Consider the following 24,012-nt stretch of genomic DNA (forward strand, 5'->3'; position numbering starts at 1 on the left):
GGGCGGGGGAGTGGGACTAGCTGAAATGCTCTTGCAGAAAGCTGGCACGGGCTCGATGGGCTGAGTAGCCTCCTTCTGTGCTGTAACCATTAAGAACATAAGACGTAGGAGCAGGAGTAGGTCATTTGGCCCCTCGAGCCTGCTCCACCATTCAATAAGGTCATGGCTGATCTGATCTATGATTCTATGTGCTTATCTAGCTTTAAGTGTGGTCTAACCAAGGTTCTGTATAAGTTTAGCATAACTGCTCTGCCTTTCAATTCTATTCCTCTAGAAATGAACCCCAGTGCTGGGCCCTGTGGATACAGGACCTCTCTCCTCCCGTCCACCTCCTGCACTAAGGCCACCAGTGCTGTGTCTGAGAACCTTGGAGCCCACTCTGTGGCCTGTTGTGCTCTTCCTGTTGCTTTGCCAGATCCAACTCACTTCTGGAATGACTTCTAGCACCTGCTCTAATCAAACTGCATCTTTCCTTTAAGAAGTGCAGGCTAGCTTTAATTTGTGCTAGCCTTGCACAAACTTGGGCCCCCTGCTGAGCATGCAGCCACTCAGCAGCACGTTCAGCAATTTTGCGTGCTACCTGCATTGGAACGAACGAGCGCGGGTTGATCACACATCGCATTTTCAGGGGCAATCGAATTTTTAGCCCCATGTATATTACATTCATGGCGTAACCCTTGTCTACTCTTTTGGTTACTTCTTCAAAGAATTCAATAAGGTTAATCAAGCATGACCTTCTCTTTTGAAATCAATGCTTCCTATTCTTTATTATATTTTTGGTTTCTAGATGTTTATCTATTACATCTTTGAGTAAAGATTTCAGTATCTTTCCTACCACCAACGTTAAGTTAACTGGTCTATAGTTCCCTGGATTTGTTCTATCTCCCTTTCTGAATATAGGAATAACATAAGCTGTCCATCAGTCCTCTGGTACTCGTCCCTTTTCTTATATATCTGCCTGCGCTTCCATTTCTAATCTTCATTTATTAATTGTTAGCAGTAATTTATTTCTGAAGCTAATAGAAATACTTAACCCTATCTGCCACATCACTGATGGGCAATGCAGTGAAGCTCCTTTCCTCAAACTGGAAATACAAGAAAATGATTCAACATTAGTGTCAAGATTTCAAATTAAAGATTGGGATTTCCCGCTCCCATTCCTACCTCTCTCTCCCCCAGTTGTCTGATGTGATGAGGTTTAGAGTGCTACTGCATATATATAAATCGCAGATTGTGGATACCTTTGGAACCATTGAAATCAGATCCAATTGGCTGGACCAGTAATGATGTCAAATTTGCTGCTGGCCAATCAGTGACTGGCAGCTCAGAACAGGAGGGGCTGAAAACCACGGGAATGTTTTGTGAGCTACACATGAGATTGTACAACGTGGCACTGTAACTTATAGCCCTTTTTGGACTCTATCCAATTTCCTGAAGCTGACGCCGTATTGGTAACAGTGGTGTTTTTTATTTCATATAAGTAAGATTTAATACATTACAGTATTTGAGCAGCAGTTTACAAGGAACAATTGAGCATTTCATTACTCCATTGATCCTTGGGTAGAAGTTGTGACATACTGTTCCACATTCCCTCTTCAGCTCGTCCTCAGTCCCCCTCCAGGTGCTCGCTGTTGAATCTTCTTCACTGAGAGTGGTTCCAAGCCCGCTGGTTATACCCCACAAACAGGAACCTGCAGCAGAATTCGTCCACTCACGTTTTCTCCCGTACTCCTCCCAACCTACCCAATCATATTGATGTTACGTACAGGCACAGACGGTGCTTGGGCCCTTCTTATCTCTGCCTCAAGCCTCATCACAAGCTTCGATTTTCTCTGGATTAATGGCCCATCCTGGAGACCGTGAAGCTAATGGTCTTACTGACTGTAATCAAGTCTCAAAACATTGTCCTCTTTACTAATTTAATTAGAGGAATGAATGTAACCGTGGCCTATCAAAGCAAAGAGATTAAGGGGGGAAAATTCGGTGTCGACCATTTTGGGGCGCTAACATCGCATGGACACTAACTTTAGTGGCGGTGACCGCGAAATTCAGTTTTAGCGCTCCAAGAGGGAGGTAGAGCGCTAATTCAAGCGCTCCACTTCCTTCTTAGAGCACCAACCCTGAATATCGGGGCGGTGCGTTCTGCAGCGCTACGCACTGGGCCACATAGCTCCGCCACATGAAAGGGCTCTTCCCCTCATTAAAAGGGGAGGGCCCAAGCCCACAACTCTGCGGGGCCCTACCTGGACCATCAGGGAGCGGGGTGCCGTGACAGCAGCCCAGCACTCAAGAGGAGTGCCAGGCTGCCAGATCGTGGCACAGACCCTGTGTTCAAAGACGCAAGTAAGTCAGATGTTTTTCCCCTGCTCGCCACCTCCCCTTTACTTATCATTCCCCCCCGCCCCCGTGAGCCTCCTGCCACTCCGTTCCTGCCCCAGAATCGGTCGCTAACATCACCCAGCGCAGATTCAGGGGCATGGGCCATTTTTGCGGGGCAAAAACGTGGTGCTGCGCACGGTGATGACGTCGTCATTGCCTGCGCAGCGGAGCAGGGCGCTACCGGTTACCGCCGCCGCTAAACTTCCGCTGAATTTAGCGGGAGTTGTTAGCGGAACCGCACCCGGGGGAAAAGTCATTTGCGCCCCGTTAGCGCCCCCGGAGGCGCTAACAGGAGGTGCTAAGGTACCCAATTTCTAGCCTGACATGTAGTCTACCAAGGCCCAATATTATAAACTAATCAAAGTGGTTGCAGATTAGACAAAGGAATAAACAGCATACTCGTTAGACTGGAAAAGCTTATCAACTATAGCAGTTTAATGTGAATCTGCTATTTCAGGCATGGCTGCAATTTTTAATTCTTTCGGACCAGTTTCCCCAAAATACCTGCTAAGCCCATATATCCTTACAAACTGCTCACTGAGAAATGGAAACTGCAGTCACAGTTCCTGACCCAGTGATCAGCCTGTAAGTGAATGTATTTATGATATTAGGATTAATGAATATTATCAATGAGAACATTTAGGATTTGGTGACCATTATATTGAGGTGAAGACCCCAAAAATAATGTGATAATACTCACAAAAACTTGAGAATTTTTATTTAGAACAATCCAACTCCTTTTGTAATAGATCTGAACCCCACCTATTCTCTTGAGCCCATTTGTACCGTCAGCTTCAACGTCCTCCCTAGTAGAATCATAAAATGATGCAGCATAGAAGGAGGCCAGTTGGCCCATCGTGCCTGTGCCGGCTCTTTGGTAGAGCTATCCAATTATTCTCGATCACCTGTTCTTTGCCCATAGCCCTGTAATTTGTTTCTCTGCCAGCAATGCCCACATCATGAGAATGATTTTTTTTTTAAATCACTGCATAAACAAACTGATTACCATGCGTTATCAGCAAAATGATGGAAGGGGTCATTGACAGTGCTATAAAGCAACACTTACTCACCAATAATCTGATCACTGATGCTCAGTTTGGGTTCCGTCAGGACCACTCAGCTCCAGACCTCATTTCAGCCTTGGTCCAAACTGGGACAAAAGAGCTGAATTCCAGAGGTGAGGCGAGAGTGACTGCCCTTGACATCAAGGCACCATTTGACCGAGTGTGGCATCAAGGAGCCCTTGTCAAATTGAAGTCAATGGGAATCATGGGGGAAACTCTCCACTGGCTGGAGTCATACCTAGCACAAAGGGTGATGGCTGTGGTTGTTGGAGGCCAATGATCTCAGCCCCAGGACATTGCTGCAGGAGTTCCTCAGGGCAGTGCCCTAGGCCCAACCAGCTTCAGCTGCTTCATCAATGACCTTCCCTCCAACATAAGGTCAGAAGTGGGGATGTTCGCTGATTGCACAGTGTTCATTTCCAATCGCAACTCCTCAGATAATGAAGCAGTCTGTGCCCGTATGCAGCAAGACTTGGACAACATTCAGGCTTGGGCTGATAAGTGGCAAGTAACATGTGCACCACACAAGTGCCAGGCAATGATCATCTCCAACAAGAAGGAATCTAACCACCTCCCCTTGACATTCAATGGCATTACCATTGTCGAATCCCCCACCATCAACATCTTGAGGGTCACCATTGACCAGAAACTTAACTGGACCAGCCATATAATTACTGTGGCAACAAGAGCAGGTCAAGAGGCTAGGTATTCTGCGGCGAGTGACTCACCTCCTGACTCCCCAAAGCCTTTCCACCATCTACAAGACTCATGGCAGGAGTGTGATGGAATATTCTCCACTTGACTGGATGAGTGCAGCTCCAACAACACCCAAGAAGCTCGACACTATCCAGGACAAAGTAGTTCACTTGATTGGCACCCCATCCACCACCTTAAACATTCACTCCCTCCACCACCGGCGTACCGAGGCTGCAGTGTATACCATCTACAAGATGCACTGCAGCAACTCGCCAAGGCTGCTTCGACAGCACCTCCCAAACCCACGACCTCGACCACGTAGAAGGACAAGGGCAGCAGATGCATGGGAACACCACCACCTCCAAGTTCCCCTCCAAGTCACACACCATGCTGACTTGGAAATGTATCACTATTCCTTCATCGTCGCTGGGTCAAAATCCTGGAACTCCCTCACCAACAGCACTGTGGGAGTACCTTCTCCACAAGGACTGCAGCAGTTCAAGGCGGCGGCTCACCACCACCTTCTCAAGGTCAATTAGGGATGGCAATAAATGCTGGCCTTGCCTGTGACGCCCACATCCCGTGATTAAATTAAAAAAACACAGAAAAATCTTAAGCAAATCAGTTAGTACAACAGATAAAGATCAGTTTTGGTCTTTCTACTTGTCAGTGGGATACAAACAAAGTCACCCACTGCAGAGCGGCTCAAACCAGCTCAGAGTCTGTCCACTCGACTCTCCATGAGCTTTGCCTAACACTTTCCACCTGCTCCCACAATGAACCCTTCACACTGAATAGCTGAAATAACTGTTGGTGATATCAGCGGGACAGACACTGGACCTGTTCCTATCACACTCCACCATTCACTGCTGTGATGGAGGTCTTGATCCAGTTAAAATAAACGGGTTATCTCCTGTGTTAATATTGTGGAGAGAGGAACATGTTAACCGTTTGTCCCGTTAATATCACCAAGAGTAACTTCGGGTTTCTATCTTTCCCTCGTGCATGAACTAGTGGGATTGGCTGAAAGCAGCAACTGAACATCCTGTTACACCGCCACACTCTAATGCTCCTGAACAGGGGACAACCGAGGAGGGCAACATCGCTGACTAACTGGCCGAGACTAGACAGAAAGTTACTTTCACTCCTCAGTTCTCACTGGTGGTGAGTCTTCTATTTGAACCACTTGTGGTGATGGTGCTCCCACAATGGTGTTAGGTAGAGAATTGCAGGATATTGACACAGAGACGATGAAAGATCTGCAATATATGTCAAAGGCATGATGGTGTGTGACTTGGAGAGGAACTTGAAGGTGATAGTGTTCCCATAACAATGGTGTTCTTGTCCTTCTCAGTGGTAGAGGTCAAGGGGAGGGAGGTGCTATTGAAGTAACCTTGGTGAATTGCTGCAGTGCATCCCGTAGACCTTACACACTGCAGGTACCGTGTGCCGGTGCTGGAGGAGTGGTTATTGCGTTCAGTGGCAGGGGCACTGATCAAGCGAGCTGCTCTGCCCTGGATGATGTTGAGCTTCTTGAGTGTTATTGTAGCTGCTCCCATCAGGTAAGTGGTGAGTGTTCTATCACCCTCCTGAATTGAGTCTTGTAGATGGTGGAGGTGCTTTGAGGGATCAGGAAGTCAGATATTCATCACAGAGTAGCCAGCTTCTACCCAAATCTTGTAGCCAATGTGTTGATATGTCTGGTGCAGTTATACTTCTGGTCAATGGTGACCAGCCAGGATGTTGATGTTGGGGGGGCTTGGCATTGGTGGTGCCATTGAAATTTGGGGGGAGTTGATTAGGCCTCTTCTTGTTGGAGAGGGTCATTACCTGCCGTTGATGTGGTGGAAAAGTTACCTGTCACTTGTCAGCCCAAGGCTGGATGTAATCCAGGTCCCTGAGTAGGCTGGTATGGGTTGTTTCATTATTGGAGGAGTTCTGAATGGAGCTAAACACTGTGGAATCATCAATGAACAGCCCCACTCCTGACATTATAATGGAGGGAAGGTCATTCATGAAGCAGCTAAAGATGGTTGGACCGATGATGCTTCCCTGAGGAAGTCCTGTAGTGATGTCTTAGGTCTGCGATGATGAGCCTCTGACAGCCACGACCATCTTCCTTTGGGTCAGGTGCAACTCCAGTCACTGGAGGGTTTTTACTTTGATCCCCCTTAACCTCAGTTTTGCTCAGGTTCCTTGGTGCCACACTGGGTCGAGTGCTGCCTCTATGTTGAGAGCAGCTCCTCTCGCCTCTCTTCTGGCAACCAGCTCTTGTGTCCATGCCTGGATCAAGGCTCTGACGAGGTCTGAAGCCTCTCAGCGTAAAAGAGGATGGAAATGCAGGCCCTGCTGAACGATGTATCAGTTGCCTGTTTGATGTTGGATATTGGATATTGGAATAGAGTAAAATTTCTAAATTTGCCAATGACACCAAACTTGGGGGTGTGGCAAACAATGATGATGATACCAATTGAATGCAACAGGACATAGAAAGGCTAGCAGAATGGGCAGATGGAATTTAATACAGAGAAGTATAAGGTGATGCATTTTGGCAGAAGGAACAGGGAGAGGCAATATACACTTAATGGCACAGTTTTAAAGAGTGTGCAGGGACAGAGGGACCTGGGAGTTAATGTGCATAGGTCCCTGAAGGTGGCAGGACATATTGAGAGAGTGGTTAACAAAGCATAAAGGTATTGAGTACAAAAGTAGAGAAGTTATGCTGAACCTTTATAAAGCGCTGGTTAGGCCACAACTGGGGTATTGCATCCAGTTCTGGTCACCACACTTTAGGAAGGATGTGAAGGCCCTCAACAGGGCTTCCCTTGACTTTCCTGCTGGGAATGCGCTTGAAAAGCCGTGGATAGTCAGGGCCAGTGTTCCTTACAGCTGTGTATTGACACTTTCACATCAGGTTGATTCGGAGAGAACCCTGTGCTGTTTGAAAAGCTGTGTAAACTCCTGCTGGTGTCCTGGGCACCATGTCACAGCTTATCTCACACTCTTCTTTCTTACATTTGTCCCCTTTATATCTGCTTCCAGAAGAAGGCTGCACACAACAGGAGGCAGTGCTGGTAGACAGGTAGACTGGAGGACTGGTACTCACTAAAGCTTTGGAACGCTGACAACTTATCAGGAGAGGGCCAATGGGCATGGAGTTAGTAGAGAGGGTGAGGGGAGGCTGAACTTGGAGCTCCAACACACTGCTGAAAAACACCGTGTTGCCATAGTACTTGGTACTTGAGACTGGACCCATTTATTGACCTATAGTAGGGCACAATGTGCTCAAAGTGAGGAGCCATTGTATATTGGAAATAAATACTGCCACAGAGAGATTCAAGGACATATTAAAATGTTCTCACCCCTGCAGAGTCCTGGGTCTACTCAATACTCGGCCTCTTAGTGACAAAGGAAGAGCCAAGTGGCCTGGACAGGCTGCACAGAAAGAATTGGAGATGGCAACCACAGGGCAGCTTGGGAACTGAACTGGAGCTGGCTGAGCCGGGGAGACACACCCACAGCTGAGGGAAAGAAAGAGAGAGAGATAGAGAGAGACAGAAAGAGCGAGAGAAACAGAGAAAGAGAGGGAGAGATAGAAACAGAGAATTACACGCCCATTCTGCAAGTTTATTAATGTCTTTCTGTATTTTGTCGCAGTCCTCCTCTGTATTAACTACACCCCCCAATTTGGAATAAAAATAGAAAATGCTGGAAATACTCAGGCAGCATCGTGGAGAGAGAACCAGTTAATGTTTCAGGTTGATGGCCCTTCGTCAGAACTGGAAACATTTAGAGAAGTAACAGGTTTTAAGCGAGTACAAAGGGGAAGGGGAAGAACAAAAGGGAAGGTCTGTGATAGGGTGGAAGGCAGGTGAGATTAAAAGACAAAAGGGATGATGGTGCAAGGCAAAAGGGGGTGGTAATGGGACAAGTAAAGAAACAAAAGATGGGTCTAGAGGAGCTGTAAATGGCAATAGCAGAATCACTACCAACAACTGCTGTCTGAAAAACTGGGAGCGGGTGGTTCTGATCTGAAATTGTTGAACTCAGTGTTGAGTCCAGAAGGCTGTAAAGTGCCTAATCAAAAGATGAGGTGCTGTTCCTCGAGCTTACGTTGAGCTTCATTGGAACAGTGTAAGAGGCCGAGGACAGAGAGGTCAGAGAGTTCAGAGTGGGAGTGGAGCGGAGAATTAAAGTGACAGGTGACCGGAAGCTCAGGGTCCCCCTTACGGACTGAATGGAGGTGTTCCACAAAGCGATCACCCAATCTGTGCTTGGTCTTCCCAATGTAGAGGAGACCACATCGTGAGCAGCGAATACAGTATACTAAATTGATAGTACAAGTAAATTGCTATTTCACCTGGAAGGACTGTTTGGGGCCCTGGACTTTGGAATGGGAGGAGGTAAAAGGGCAGGTGTTGAATCTCCTGCGCTTGCATGGGAAGGTGACGTGGGAAGGGGAGGGGTTGTTGGGGGTGATTGAAGAGTGGACCAGGGTGTTGAGGAGGGAATGTTCCCTTTGGAATTCTGAAAGGGGAGGGGAGGGGAAGATGTGTTTGGCGGTGGCATCACACTGTAGGTGGCAGAAATGGTGGAGGATGATCTGTTGAATGTGGAGTGAAAGGTGAGAACAAGGGGGACCCTATCGTGGTTCCGGGAGGGAGGGGAAGGGGTGAGAGCAGAAGTGCGGGAAATGGGACAGGCACGGTCGCAAGCCCTGTCAACCATGGTGGAGGGGAATCCTCGGTTGAGGAGAAAGGAAGACATATCGGAAGCACTGGTATGGAACGTGGCATCGTCAGAACAGATGTGACGGAGATGGATAAACTGGGAGAATGGAATAGAATCCTTATTGGAAGCAGGGTGGGAGGAAGTGTAGTGCAGGTAGCTGTGGGAGTTGGTGGGCTTATAGCAGATATTAGTCGACAGCCTATCCCCAGAAATGGAGATAGAGAAGTCGAGGAAGGGAAGGGAAGAGTCGGTGATGGACTGGAATGAAGAATGTTTCACATACCCCACAAAAAGGCAAGCATAGTTAGGACCCATACGGGTTCCCCTAGCAACAGTTTTTATTTGGAGGAAGTGAGTGGAGTCAAAGGAGAAGTTGTTCAATGTAAAATAAGTTCAGCCAGGCAGAGAAGGATGGTGGTGGATGGGGACTGGTTGGGCCTCCATTCAAGGAAGAAGCAGGGGACCCACAGGCCATCCTGGTGGGGGATGGGGGTGTAGAGAGATTGGACGTCCATAGTGAAAAGGAGACAGAAAGTGGAAACTGTTAAAGTGGCAGAGTGCATTGGGAGAGTCACGGATGATTGTTCAGAGACAAGCAGCACAGACACTCTGTCCCTCCGAGTCCTCTTAAGTTCTGGCCGGGACGACTCGCATTTATGAAATAATAATAAAATATATTGTGAAATAATTGTAACAATTTGGTGTCATCCTAAAATTTTGAAATTGTAATTCCAGTTCCCGAGTTCTATACAAGTTTAACATGACTTCCCTGCTTTTCAATCCTATCACTCTAGAAATAAACCTCAGTCCTTGGTTTGCCTTTTTATGGCCTTATTAACCTGCGTCACTACTTTTAGAGATTCATGTATCTGTACCCTTAGATCCCTTTGCTCCACTACCAGAATACTCTCCACTTGCCTGGATGAGTGCAGCTCCAACAACACCCAAGAAGCTCGACGGCATCATCCAGAACAAAGCAGCCCGCTTGATTGGCACCCCATCCACCACCTTAAACATTCACTTAATCCACCACCGGCGTACCGTGGCTGCAGTGTGTCTTCTGTTCTCTTCTTAGGCAGTCCCTCAGAACCGAGGATGACTTGCTTCCACATTAAAAATGAGTTCTCAGGTGACTGATGAGTCCAATGTGGGACCTACAGTCTCTGTCACAGGTGGGGCAGACGGTGATTGAAGGGGCGGGTGGGTGGGGTGCTTGGGTTGACATGTGCTCCTTGCACTGCCTGCACTTGGCTTCCGCTTGCTCCCAGCGAAGAGACTCGAGGTGTTCGGCGCCTTCCCAGATGCTTCTCCTCCACTTTGTGCGGTCTTGGGCCAGGGATTCCCAGATGTCGATGGGGATGTTACACTTTTTCAAGGAGGCTTTGAGGGTGTCCTTGAAGCGTTTCCTCTGCCCACCTGGGGCTCTCTTGCCGTGCCGGGGCTCCGAGTAGAGCGCTTGTTTTGGGAGTCTCGTATCGGGCATGCGGACAATGTGACCCGTCTATCGGAGCTGATTGAGCGTCGTCAAAGCTTCGATGCTGGCCTGAGCAAGAACACTGATGTTGGTGCGCCTATCCTGCCAATGGATTTGCAGGATCTTGCGGAGACAGTGTTGGTGGTACCTCTCCAGTGCTTTGAGGTGCCTGCTGTACATGGTCCATACAGCAGGGTGGGTGTCACTGCTGCTCTGTAGACCATGAGCTTAGTGCCGGGTTTGAGGTCCTGGTCTTCACTCTCTACCTCAGGCGACCGAAGGCTGCACTGACACACTGAAGGTGGTGTTGGACTTCGTCGTCAACGTCTGCCCTTGTTGACAATAGGCTCCCGAGGTATGGAAAGTGGTCCACGTTGTCCAAGGCCTTGTCGTGGATTTTGATAATCGGGGGGGGGGGGGCAGTACTGTGTGGCGGGGGCAGGTTGGTAGAGAACCTTTGTCTTACGGATATTTAGTGTAAGGCCCATGCTCTCGTATGCTTCGGTGAAGGTGTTGACGATGGTTTGGAGTTCGACCTCAGAGTGCAGTGTGTACCATCTACAAGATGCACTGCAGCAACTCGCCAAGGCTTCTTCGGCAGCACCTCCCAAACTCACAACCTCTACCACCTAGAAGGACGAGGGCAGTAGGCGCATGGGAACACCACTGTAATGTATGTACCTTTAAGGGGGAAAACTACTTTTTACAGCTCCTGTATCCTGTAGTACCGGCAGTGACCACACCTGTATATAAACCCTGAGTAGTGATCTGTACAGTCAGTTGCAGTTTGAACCCTCATTCAGTAAACACCTGTTGATCGTTCCCTGCAGTCTGTTGTCTGATTATTGAAGGACACAACATTAAGATACACGGATATAACAACCACCACCTCCAAGTGGCCCTCCAAGTCACACACCATCCTGACTTGGAAATATATCACCGTTCCTTCATCGTCGCTGGGTCAAAATCCTGAAACTCCCTCCCTTATAGGATTGTAAGAGTACCTTCACCACACAGACTGCAGCGGTTCAAGAATGCGGCTCACCACCACCTTCTCAAATGTAATTCAGGATGGGCAATCAATTCTGATCTTGCCAACGACGCCCACATCCTATGCAAAAATAACAATAATTTGAGAGATAAAATGTAGTAAGTGTATCATGTTTTGGAGGAACAGGTGACTCTGGGTCTATGGTTCCCAAAGCTCTCCACCACTGGTGAGTTTTCCTCGCCTCATTATATCAAATACCCAACCACCACAGATCTTCAGGAATCGTCACAGACAGAATGTAAGAGGGCTCGGAGGGAGCGAGTGTCTTGTGCTGCTTGTTTCTGGGTGATTAATGCTTTTCCTGCGAGCCTCCCACTAAGCTGGGCAGTTGTGTCCTTTCTCTCCCTGCGACTGTACTTGGATGATCTCAGTAACCAAGGGACCGGCTTGGACCTTTTCTCCAATGACCAGTGAGTGCTGGAGACGAGACTTCTGCCTTTCACTGAGGGAAGGGTTTTCGTAATGGACCCTAATCCAGGGATCCCCTGAAATGTGAAAAAAATATACACATTAGAGTGCCCAGTCCCTGGGGTGCAAGGCAACTTTAATATCCCCCCTAGTCTAATCCCACTCTCTCTCAATCCCCATACCCTGTAATATCCCAACTAGTCGAAACCCACTCTCCCTTCCCATAACCTTTAATATCCTTTAATATTTCCTACTCTCCTGCTCACTCCCTATACTATTTAATATCCCACCCAATATAATCCCACTCTCCTGCTCACTCCCCATAACCTTCAATATCCCATTTAGTCGAATCCCACTCTCAGACAGGGATTTTTCTTAATGGAGGTTCCAATGAAGCACATTTTACCTTTGTTAACATTCTCGCCCACCATTTTCAGGAGTTCTATTCCAACACTCCAGTTGATTGGCTGATCAGGTTGGTTGCGTCCTGCTCCCAGTTCATGCAGTACCTCTGCTAACGGCAAGGAGTGGATTGCCTGTACTACCCCTGAAAGAAAAAGCTGAGTTAGGGCCAATTAAATTCTGGGGCTTCCCAGTGGCATAGGCGGGGGGACAGAGGTGATTCAGGTCTTTCAAAACACCTCCGGAATTACTATCAGTTTTTTTTTTAAATCGGACCACTCACTCTTTCGAAAGTTCATACTTTAATTCACTTGATAGAAACACAGAAACAAGTTGTTCTTCCAGAGCTGGTCAGTTCCACAATTCGAACTGCAGTGAAAACACGTTAGTTGGGCTTGTACTTCTTATTCACTGGGATATTAGTGAATCATAGTGAGCTTATTGATAGACCAGAGCTTTGGACTCCATGCATTAGAGATTTTGACCTGACAAAACTGATTTCTATTTTTCATTGCTTCATTTGAATTGTTAGATTAATGGATGTGAAAATGTTTCTTATTGTTCAGCAGATTGGGGATGATGTGGGGTGGATTGGGGATGATGTGGACTAGTTTGGGGATGATGTCGGGTGGATTGGGGATGATGTCGGGTGGATTGGGGATGATGTCGGGTGGATTGGGGACGATATCTATGACATTATAGGGAATGGAGCTCATGTGACTTTTCACATTTGCTGTTTTCTCCAGTTCTCAACACTCAAGGCTGACGTAACATCCACGTATTTACAGGGTCCTTCTGCTGGGATAGAAAGGGTGTCGTCAGGACTGATATGTGTAAATGTGCAGAGTGTCCGATTCTCACCATCTCTGAGGAGAGTGGAACGGAGAGCTATCTGAGGGTTAGTGGGGCTACTGGTTTTTCCTCACACTCCTTGAGTACCCCCTGGGTTCGTTACTCATGGACTGTCTTTGGGGGTCCTGTCCTGCCAACTATGGGTGAGTGGAAGGAATCAGAACACAGATAAATCCTTTCAGGTACTGTACCCCACCCAAAGTTATCACCTCTTTTGCCTTCTTCCCCTCCAGCCTGTGACTGAGCTTTGTCTGGCAGTCTCCAGGTACTATCCGCAGGAGGCCATATCTGGACAGTGAGTATCGGTGGCCTTCGAGCCTTCGTCCATTCCCCTAATCACGTCCACACTCAACACAGGGGTCGGTGAGTAGCGACTGGGGGAAGGGACCTTGTCTCATAACCTTTCCCCGGGGGCACTGACGGAAACTGTCGCACTCCCACTGGTGCCTTAACTCACATCAGGAGGGACTGGACAAGGAGCATCTCACACTGTACAGCTCACCTTTGGATAAAGTATCTGGGCCAATCACCATGATGTTATTTGTTTGAATCAGCCAGAGTTTGTGTTGTCGCTCGCTAACAGTGTAAAAAAAAATACCTCCAGCCTCGGCCTTCAGTTCTTCCTGTTTCTTCGCACATTTCAGGACCTCTTCGCCCTGACACAAAGCCTTGGCCAAGTCAGCGGTCACTCCCTGTGCCACCAACATGGCTTGGAACTTGCCCAGAGCGCAGCCATTCTGCAACATGTCCTTGATGGCCTTCTCTCCATCCTTTAAGCTCCCAGCTTTCCCGCACATGTGGAGCAGGTGACCTCCTATTGAAGGTGGAAGGAACATGTTAGTGAAAGTTACCTGTGTGTTGTGTATATGCACGTGTGCCTTCGAGTCTGAGTGTCCATAGCAGCCTGCAGGTGGGGTCCACCCACCCTAGCCCTTACTCCACTCAGTACAGATTGTGGAGTTTGATACCTATTTGGTGGCATTGTGTGAGTGCTCCAGGTTGCAGGGATGCTCACCTACACCAGGTAAGTCCTGCTCCAAAACATCCGCAGTTCCCAGCTGGAGTCATCGCCTCGCAAATGGGAGCAGGAGCTCCAGATAATTAGCCCCTCCCTAACCCAGCGACACTGAGACCATCTGTACCAATCCCATCATCGACCAGGCTGAGACCAGCAAGCTCACCACAGCCTGGGACCTTCCTGGATCACTGCGTGGCACCTTTACTCACTGCCCAACCTTCCAACCATTGGCTGGGGCTTGTGCATTCAGCCCCAAAATGTCCACATTGGGCCAAATCCACCTGTTCAGCACATTAACAGGCCTGGTCAATCCAGAATTTTGGAATGTGGTTCCCACTTGTCCCTAAGATGCACAATAAGGGCCAAAGGCTTCCTACCATGTCCCTTCTCCATTGTCTAAGTTATAACACATGGCATTGAGCCAATTTCAATCCCAAACTGGGTTCAGGATTGTGCGGAGTGTGGGTGAGGTCCATTGGAACCAAGAGCACCTGAACTCGAGAGGACAATTAGAAAACTCCCAAACCTCAAAGAAGATTGGAAGACTTTCCCCCATAGGATACTGGACATGTGGCACAGATTACCAGAAAAATGGTTAATCTGAATCAACTGATGCCTTCAAAAAGAAATTGGATCTGTACCCGAGGACCGAGGGCTTGAGATATTAATAAATCAGGGAGCTGGGAGAGAGTGAGGAGGTCTTGGGTTGGAGGAGAGAGTCCATGATTGAGGTGGTTATGCATGGGCTGCAGAAGGAGTGGGACTGATGGCCCAAGTGGCCATTCTCATTCCAAGCTTTCTTGTGTTTTTTTGTTACCCATGTTGTCCATCACACACACTGGATGCAGTTCTTGGTAAAGGACTGACCTAAACAGGTGACCAGCTCCTCCAAGTCCTTGGGCCCCTTGCCCTTCAGGCATTCGATGGACTCGATGACTTCTAGTGAGTTCCCAATACATCTCCCGATGGGATTGTTCATCTTGGAGAGGGCAGCAGTTGTTCGAATCCCCAAGCGATTTCCAACATCTACCTAAAGGTTTAAAACAAAATATATTGATCTGCCACTGGGGGAGCTGCCAACAATCCAAAACACTGCATCATCCTAACACCAACTCGATTCTCCTCTCTCACACACCCAAGGTCCAGCTCACACCAATTTACCAGCAGAACCACCCAACAAATTTGGCCCATTCCTTTCCTGCTGTGTCCAGCCAATTGATGGAATCTTTGATCACACTGTGCTAGTGTCAGATGCAAAACATGGACTGGATTACTACACTGCATCAACTCCAATCCCTTTCTGCCAAATCTGTTGGACTGGTGTGTGGCTTTTTCCCGCCTACTGACCAGATACTGTGCAAGCTCTCTGGCTCCGTTGATATCCTTGAACAACGCTCCTTCTCCAAATTTCACGTCCAGAATCAGAGCAGCCAGGGACTCGGCTCCTTTCTTCGATATTATGGAAGCTGAAAATCAGAAACTGCACGTTACTGAAAACAGCCGTCCTTTATGACCGATCTCATCACAGAAGGCTGAGGGTACACTGAGCTCCCCTCCTGCAGTAACTGCTTATTGTCTAAGGTCGGTCAAACCATTGTTCTAACTTGCTTCAGTAAATTTGACATTGACATTTTTTTTCCCCCTTAAACCGTTTAGAAAACTTTAGTCAAATAACACAAATGGCGGTAGAGATTGAGGCCATAAAAAATGTGCTGAGAAAGAGTAATGTGCTGGTGAGCTTCAACACAAGAGGTTGAGCGTATAGCAGCAAGAGCTCACACTGCAGTTATGCAGGGCACTGGGCAGGCCACATTTGGAGCACTATGTTCAGTTTTGGGTGACCCACCTTAGGAAGGAGATGCTGGGCTCAGAGAAAGTCTAGGAATGATTCACTAGGATGGGACCTGGGATTGTAAAGGGAGGGGGGAGACGAGGGGGGTGGGGGGGGGGGTGGGGGAAGGTGAGTGATGATGAGAGACAGGGTAACCTTGGGTCATTTTACCTGGGGGTGAGGTGGTTAAGGGGTGAACTGATTGAGGTGTTTAAAATAATGAAGGGAATCGGCAGGGGAGAAAGGAAACTCTCCCCTCTAGTAGTGAATCCAGAACAAGGGCACAATATTAGAATTGGAGCTAAGCTGAACCCAGGAAAGATTTTGTCACAGAGGGAATGAGAATGTGGAACACACTGTTCCAGGAGAGCGGAGATACAGTATCAACTGAGCTGTTTAAAAGGGAGAGGGATAATTACTTGGGGAGTAATGGATTAAGGGATTGGCAAGAGGGCAGGGAATGAAGTGTAAAGACTTAGAGCTGCCATGGGTAACAAGGCGGTGGAGCAGGCTCGATGGGCCGAATGGCCAACTCCTGTTCCTATAAGATGACGAGGCCCGAGAGATGCTAGCCACCACTTCTGTTCATACAGCACCTTCCAGGGAATGAACTGTCCCAAGGTTCACTCCGGGGGGACAGATACAGCGCAGGAAGTGGATGCGAAGTTAGAGGAGGGGTTGGAGTTGTGAGAGGTGGAGGCTTCTGAAAGTGGGGAGAGGTCAGAGGTAAGGAGGCAGCCTGTGGGTTTCTGAGATGTGGGCCGGAGCTGTGACACTAAGATTTGCATCTCCCTCTCACCTATTGAGCAAACTGTTCCACTAACCTGCTGTCACTGTTCCACTAACATGCTGTCACTGTTCCATTAACCTGCTATCACTGTTCCACTAACCTGCCGTCACTGTTCCACTAACCTGTTTTCACTGTTCCACTAACTTGCCATCACTGTTCCATTAACCTGCTGTCACTGTTCCACTAACCTGCTGTCACTGTTCCACTAACCTGCTATCAGGGGCAGACTGTCCACGGTCGATGTCACATCCCTGATCGCGTACAGCTTCTTATCGGCTGGCACCAGCTCGGCAGTCTGCCCGACAATGCAACAGCCAACAGTAGTCAAGATCTCCTTCAGCTAAAGACACGAGAAAGAAATCCAGAAATCATTCCGATTCCATCACTCTGTTTCGAGCACAGCCTCTGATCCACAGGCTCAGCCAAGTGAGCTGAGAGAGAGTCACTGTTTATTCGGGATAAGGGTCACTCACTTTGTAACTGTACGGAGTCACTGTTTATTCAGGATAAGGGTCACTCATTGTGACTGTACAGGGTCACTGTTTATTCAGGGTAAGGGTCACTCACTGTGTAACTGTACGGAGTCACTGTTTATTCAGGATAAGGGTCACTCACTTTGTAACTGTACACCGTTGCTGTTGATTCGGGGTAAGGGTTACTCACTGTGACTTTACAGAGTCACTGCTTATTCAGCAGGGTAAAGGTACATCTCCCTGACGACAGACTATATCCAACAATGTATCCCACTATATTCCCGGGTATCGTCATTACTTTTTAAAAACATTTATAGGGGCTCTGACTTTCAATAAATCTGGTAACTTGTGAGCTGGAACCAGGAAATCACCATGAAAACTGACAAATTGGTTTTAAAACCCAACTGGGACACTGATGTCCTTCAGGAAAGTGATCCTGACACCCGACCTGGTCTGGCCTACACGTGACTCTTGTCCACACTTGACCCTAATACCCTGTGCAGTGGTCCAGCGAGCCACTCCGTTGTAACAGGGATGGGGAATAATTGTGGTTTCGACAGTGTCACTCGCCACTGAAACAGTGCCCAGTATTAGTGCAGCAGCACCATCTGCAGCCTTCTAGAGAGAGACTGCAACTGCCTGTGAGGAGCCCAATTATAAATAAAAGACAAAATGTTGGAAAAAAAAACAGGATTGGGCTTTACCTGAATCTTTCACTTGTCTTGTATTTATAGGAGATGGAAGCAGAATCAAAGCATGATTTAAATAGGACAGTTTGGCTCAGTGGTTCCACTCTCACCTCCTTAGAAGGTTGAGGGGAGATTTAATTTTAGTGTTCAAAATTATGAAGGGTTTTGATAGAGTAAATAAGGAGAAACTGTTTCCACTTCCAAAGCCTCAATATCACCCACAATGTGAGGAAACCAAAACTGGACACAGTTTTTTAACTGAGGCCTGACCAAGGTCTTGTACAAGGACAACATGGTATGCTTCATTTTATAGTGAATGCCCCTGTAAATATAACCTAGCATCCTATGGACTCTAGCTATATTTTCATGGCATTGATCATAAACCTTTGTAGATCTATGCACTCGAACGCCCAGATCTATTTCTTTCATCGCTGGCTTTAGTTTCCCCCCCCCCGTAAGTCCAGCATTCGCCCTGCCCACATGCACGACAGTACACTTTTCAAAGTTAAACAACATTTGCCAGTCACAAGCCCAATCCCCAGCGCATCTAGATCCACCTGTAATAGTTGAGCATTGTCTACAGTCCTGACTGTCGCACATAACTTGGTATCATCGGGGGAAGGCACCAGCAGCCAGGCTCATGGCACCATGACTGGCTCTGTTGCAAAGAAGGGAGGGAAAAAGAGTGGCAGGGCTATAGTAATAGGGGATTCGATTGTAAGGGGAATAGATAGGGGTTTCTGTGGTCGCGACCGAGACTCCAGGATGGTATGTTGCCTCCCTGGTGCAAGGGTCAAGGATGTCTCGGCGCGGGTGCAGAACATTCTGGAGGGGGAGGGGGAACAGCCAGTTGTCGTGATACATGTTGGTACCAACGATGTAGCTAAAAAAAGGGAAGAGGTCCTACAAGTAGAATTTAGGGAGTTAGGAGCCAAGCTAAAAAGTAGGACCTCGAAGGTAGTAATCTCTGGATTACTACCAGTGCCACGTGCTAGTAAGAGTACAGAGAACAGGATAGTTAGGCTAAATACGTGGCTTGAGCAGTGGTGTAAGAGGGAGGGTTTTAAATTTTTGAGGCATTGGAACCAGTTTTGTGGTAGGTGTGACCTATACAAAAGGGACGGTCTACACCTGTGCAGAGATGGAACTGATGTTCTCGGGGTAATTTTTGATAAAGCAGTTCGGGAGCATTTAAACTAGTATGGCAGGGGGCTAGAAACCTATGTAGTGAAATAGAGGAAAGTGAAAGGCAGACAGAAATAAATGGTAAAAGGGTGAGGAACAAAAAACAAAGGGCCAAACTAATTCATAAAAAATGTGAGCATAAAAAAAGCCTGAGGGTTTTATACCTTAATGCGAGAAGCATCAGGAACAAGGTAGATGAATTAGCTGTGGAAATAGAGGTTAATAATTATGATCTAATTGGGATTACGGAAACATGGTTGCAGGGTGAGCAGGGCTGGGAGCTTAACATACAGGGGTATTCAGTATTTAGGAAGGATCGACAAAAAAGAAAGGGAGGAGGGGTAGCATTGCTAGTAAAAGAGGGGATAAATGCAATTGAAAAGAAGGATATTAACTCAGTTAATACAGAATCTATATGGGTGGAGCTAAGAAATAGCGAGGGGCGAAAAACATTAATAGGAGTGGTATATAGGCCTCCAAATAGTAAAATAGAGGTTAGGGAGGGCATCACGAGGGAAATTAGAGAAGCGTGCAATAAGAGCACAGCTGTCATCATAGGTGACTTTAACTTACATATAGATTGGACTAGCCTAATCAGTAAAAATAATGAGGAGGAGGAATTCCTTGAGTGTTTAAGGGATGGTTATCTGGATCAATATGTCGAGGAACCAACTCGGGAACAGGCTATATTGGACTGGGTACTGTGCAATGAGAAGGGACTAATCAGTAATCTTGTTGTACGGGGACCCTTGGGTCAGAGCGATCATAACATGATCGATTTCTCACTCGAAATGGAGAGCGAAGAAATTGACTCAGAGACTAAGGTCCTGAATTTAAACAAGGGGAATTATGATGCCATGAGACGGGAACTGAGTAGGTCTGATTGGACAACGTTCCTGGGAGGACTGGAGGTAGATAAACAATGGCAAACATTTAAAGATAGAATGACAAAATTGCAAAAATTGTTTATACCAATCTGGCATAAAAGGAAATCTAAAAAGGTGACTCAACCGTGGATAACAGGGGAAATTAGAGACAGCATAAAATCCAAAGATAGGGCGTATAAAATAGCCAAAAAAAGCGCCAGAGCGGAAGATTGGGAACAGTTTAAGATAGAGCAAAGGAGGGCAAAGGGCATGATCAAGAGGGGCAAAATAGCTTACGAAAACAAGCTGGCGGAAAATATAAAAACTAACTCCAAAAGCTTTTATAAATATATCAAAAGGAAAAGACTGGTGAAAACCAAAGTTGGTCCATTGCAGTCAGATACGGGGGAATATATAATGGGAAATAAGGAAATGGCAGATCAACTAAATACATACTTTGGGTCAGTCTTTACGAAGGAAGGCACAAAAAACCTCCCTGGGATATCGGGAAAAATAGGGACATTGGCAAAGGAGGAACTGACGCAAATCAATATCTCTAAGGATATGGTGTTAAGGAAGCTAAAGGGATTGAAGGTGGACAAATCCCCAGGGCCTGATAACATGCATCCTAGGGTACTGAAGGAGGTGGCCCTAGAGATAGCGGATGTACTAAGGATGATTTTTCAGAATTCATTAGACTCGGGAACAGTGCCGATGGATTGGAGGGTAGCTAACGTTACCCCACTATTCAAAAAGGGGGGTAGGGAAAAAGCAGGTAATTACAGACCTGTAAGCCTTACATCAGTTGTGGGCAAAATGCTGGAGTCCATCATTAAGGATGAAATAGCGGAGCACTTAGCAAATGGGGACAGGATAGGACAGAGTCAACATGGATTTACAAAGGGTAAATCGTGCTTGACTAATCTATTGGAATTTTTTGAGGGAGTAACTGGTAGAATAGATGGGGGAGAGCCAGTAGATGTGGTGTACCTGGACTTCCAAAAGGCCTTCGATAAGGTCCCACATAAAAGATTAGCATGGAAAATTGAGGCTCATGGGATAAAGGGGAAAGTTTTGGCGTGGATAGGGAACTGGCTGTCAGATAGAAAACAGAGAGTTGGAATAAACGGCTCATTTTCTGAATGGCAGGCAGTAACAAGTGGGGTACCACAGGGATCTGTCCTGGGCCCCCAGCTGTTCACAATTTACATTAATGACCTGGATCAGGGAGTCGGATGCAGCATTTCCAAATTTGCAGACGACACTAAACTAGGAGGTGGGGTGGGCTCAGAGGAAGAGACCAGGAAGCTCCAGAGCGATTTGGACAGACTGGGCGATTGGGCGGATAAATGGCAGATGCACTATAATGTGGACAAGTGCGAAGTTATCCACCTTGGGTGCAGGAACGGGAGGGCAAATTATTATTTAAATGGCAATAGATTGGGAGAGGGGGAAGTACAGAGAGACCTGGGTGTTCTTGTACACCAGTCACTGAAGGCGAGCATGCAGGTGCAACAGGCGGTCAAGAAGGCAAACGGTATGCTGGCCTTCATAGCAAAAGGGTTAGAATACAGGAACAGGGATACCTTGCTGCAGCTGTACAGGGCACTGGTGAGACCACACCTCGAGTACTGTGTACAGTTTTGGTCGCCTCATCTGAGGAAGGATGTTCTTGCCATGGAGGGGGTGCAGCGGCGATTCACCAGGCTGATACCAGGAATGGCGGGAATGACCTATGAGGAGAGACTATGTAGTTTAGGGATGTACACACTGGAGTTTAGAAGATTGAGAGGGGACCTCATAGAAGTGTATAAAATTCTGACAGGTCTAGACAGACTGGATGCAGAAGGAATGTTTCCCTTGGCGGGTGAGAACAGAACTAGAGGACATAATTTAAGGATAAGGGCTAAACCATTTAGGACAGAGATGAGGGGGAATTTCTTCACTCAGAGAGTGGTGAACCTGTGGAACTCATTGCCACAGAGGGCAGTGTACGCCAGCTCATTAAATATATTTAAGAGGGAATTAGATATATTTCTACGGGCAAAAGGGGTTAAGGGTTACGGAGAGAAGGCGGGGACGGGATACTGAATTAAAGGATCAGCCATGATCTCATCGAATGGCGGAGCAGGCACGAAGGGCCGAATGGCCTACTCCTGCTCCTATCTTCTATGTATCTATGTATCTATGTATCTCAAACTTGCAGATCAGCCCCCCAACACCTACATCATTAATGGAAATAGTTAATAGCAATGCTCCGAACGCCAATCCCTGTGGGACACCACTGGTAGCCGGTCCCCAAGAGGATCCAAATCCATCTCCAACCACTTTCTGCCTACGGGCTTCCAGCCAGTTCTCCATCCAACACAGAAGATTGCCATGATTTCCAGAAGGTTTAATCTTGTAGAGAAATCTCTTATGTGGTACCTTATTAAAAAGCTTTTAGAAAGTCCAGGTAGACAATATCTACCAGATTTCCCTCATTAACTATCCTGGTGATTTCTGCAAAAAATGCCATCAAATTGGTAACACAGGACTTCCTTTATCAGAAGCTGTGTTGAGTGTCCCTGATGTGGCTTTCTCTATCTATGTGGTCAAGTATTGCATCCATAATGATTCCCTCAAGCATCTTCCCTATTACTGACGTCAAGTGTCACCACCATGAGATTGCATGGCCCCTTGGCAACAACCTTAGCCTCTACTAACATGCCTTACCTCCTCCATGCTCTTCTTAATGTTGAATCCTGGGATGGATTCCAGCTTGTCCAGTGTGCCCCCAGTGTGTCCCAGCCCCCTGCCACTGATCATCGGAACCTGCAGAGCAGCAACATCAAGTTGGACATTAAGTAAAAAGAAAGAACTTGCATTTATATAGCGCCTTTCACCACCTCAGGACGTCCCAAAGTGCTTCACAGCCAATGACGTACTTTTTTGAAGTGCACTCACTGTTGCAATGTAAGATAAGCGGCAACTAATTTACGAACAGCAGGATCCCACAAACAGCAATGTGATAAATGACCAGATAATCTGGTTTTATTTAGGTGTTGGTTTAGGGATAAATATTAGCCACCAGGGAAAACTTCCCTGTTCTTCTTTGAATAGTGGGATCTTTCACAACCACCCGAGAGGGCAGACGGGGCCTCGGTTTAACGTCTCATCCAAAAGATGGCACCTCCGACAGTGCAGCACTCCCTCAGCACTGCACTGGAGTGACAGCCTGATAAGCTGTGCTCAAGTCTCTGGAGTGGGACTTGAACCCACAACCGTCTGGCTCCGAGGCGAGAGAGTGCGACCACTGAGCCACAGTTGACACAAGTACCAGGAGAGTAAGTGCTTGGACTGCCAACACCTCGAAGATTTTTTTGGAGAATGTGGATTACTTTTGTGCTGTGTTTACATTTGCTCCTCCTCCTTACATCCCAATTCCCAGTAATTGTTTTATTTTTTCCCCTTCACCTTCCAGAAGCCTCCCACTCCAGTCCTGAGGTCAGGCTGGTCACGAACCTGCTCTATATCCTTAGAGCTTCACATGAGGTGTCCACGTCTCTGCTTTCCCCTCCCCATGAGGAAACACTTTGCCTCTGCTCTGTGCCTTGCCACGGCAACACAGCTGAGATCAGGATCTCACTCTGCTGGGAAGCAGGTCCCATTATTTCCCCTTCACACCAACAGAAACATCAGCCTTTTCTAAACATCACAGACCAGTGGTTCCCCCAAGGTGTCAGGGTGTGCAGGACTTGAAGAGCCTTCCGCCTGACCGGCCCCAAGGTTCCAAACTATCCCACACATTACACTCTAGCGCTCGGAACCCTCTTTCTCTGCCAAATATCTACCCAGGGTCCTTATGAAGTTACTGGCACTACACGCAGTCTCACTGGAGTCTCTCCTGTCCATCCTCACCCTTTGGGTAAAAAGTTCAATTGGAACTGTTCACATTCCCCTTCCTGTGTTCTAGTCTGTACCCCCTGGTTACATAGTTTGTGATTGTGTCAAACAATTGTGTGCAAGAGGGCAAATGGGAACCTGGTCCCAGGCCTTGCTCATGTTCCCTTGCCAAGAAACTCATGGATTTCGATGTCCCCAAGATAGAGAGTATTCGTACA

General features: G+C 47.3%; 1 protein-coding gene across 2 annotated transcripts in view; it reads right to left on the reverse strand.

Annotated features, from left to right (window-relative positions):
* Positions 1 to 3,082: 3,082 nt before the first annotated feature.
* The window catches only part of tymp (thymidine phosphorylase), a 37,745-nt gene continuing 16,815 nt past the window's right edge, over positions 3,083 to 24,012 (reverse strand). For both annotated transcript variants that reach the window (XM_086010545.1, XM_086010546.1), the window contains exons 4-10: positions 22,625 to 22,723; positions 16,907 to 17,036; positions 15,423 to 15,541; positions 14,943 to 15,105; positions 13,656 to 13,871; positions 12,210 to 12,350; positions 3,083 to 11,880 (exon numbers count right to left, since the gene is read on the reverse strand). In XM_086010545.1, the coding sequence (XP_085866671.1) occupies positions 11,711 to 11,880; positions 12,210 to 12,350; positions 13,656 to 13,871; positions 14,943 to 15,105; positions 15,423 to 15,541; positions 16,907 to 17,036; positions 22,625 to 22,723 (1,038 nt within the window). In that variant the 3' untranslated portion in view covers positions 3,083 to 11,710. The remainder of the gene's footprint in view (positions 11,881 to 12,209; positions 12,351 to 13,655; positions 13,872 to 14,942; positions 15,106 to 15,422; positions 15,542 to 16,906; positions 17,037 to 22,624; positions 22,724 to 24,012) is intronic.

This window comes from Somniosus microcephalus, chromosome 17 (genome assembly GCF_052327205.1).
Source record: "Somniosus microcephalus isolate GS21.2 chromosome 17, FLI_Smic_1.0, whole genome shotgun sequence".
In the NCBI taxonomy this organism is placed as follows: domain Eukaryota; kingdom Metazoa; phylum Chordata; class Chondrichthyes; order Squaliformes; family Somniosidae; genus Somniosus; species Somniosus microcephalus.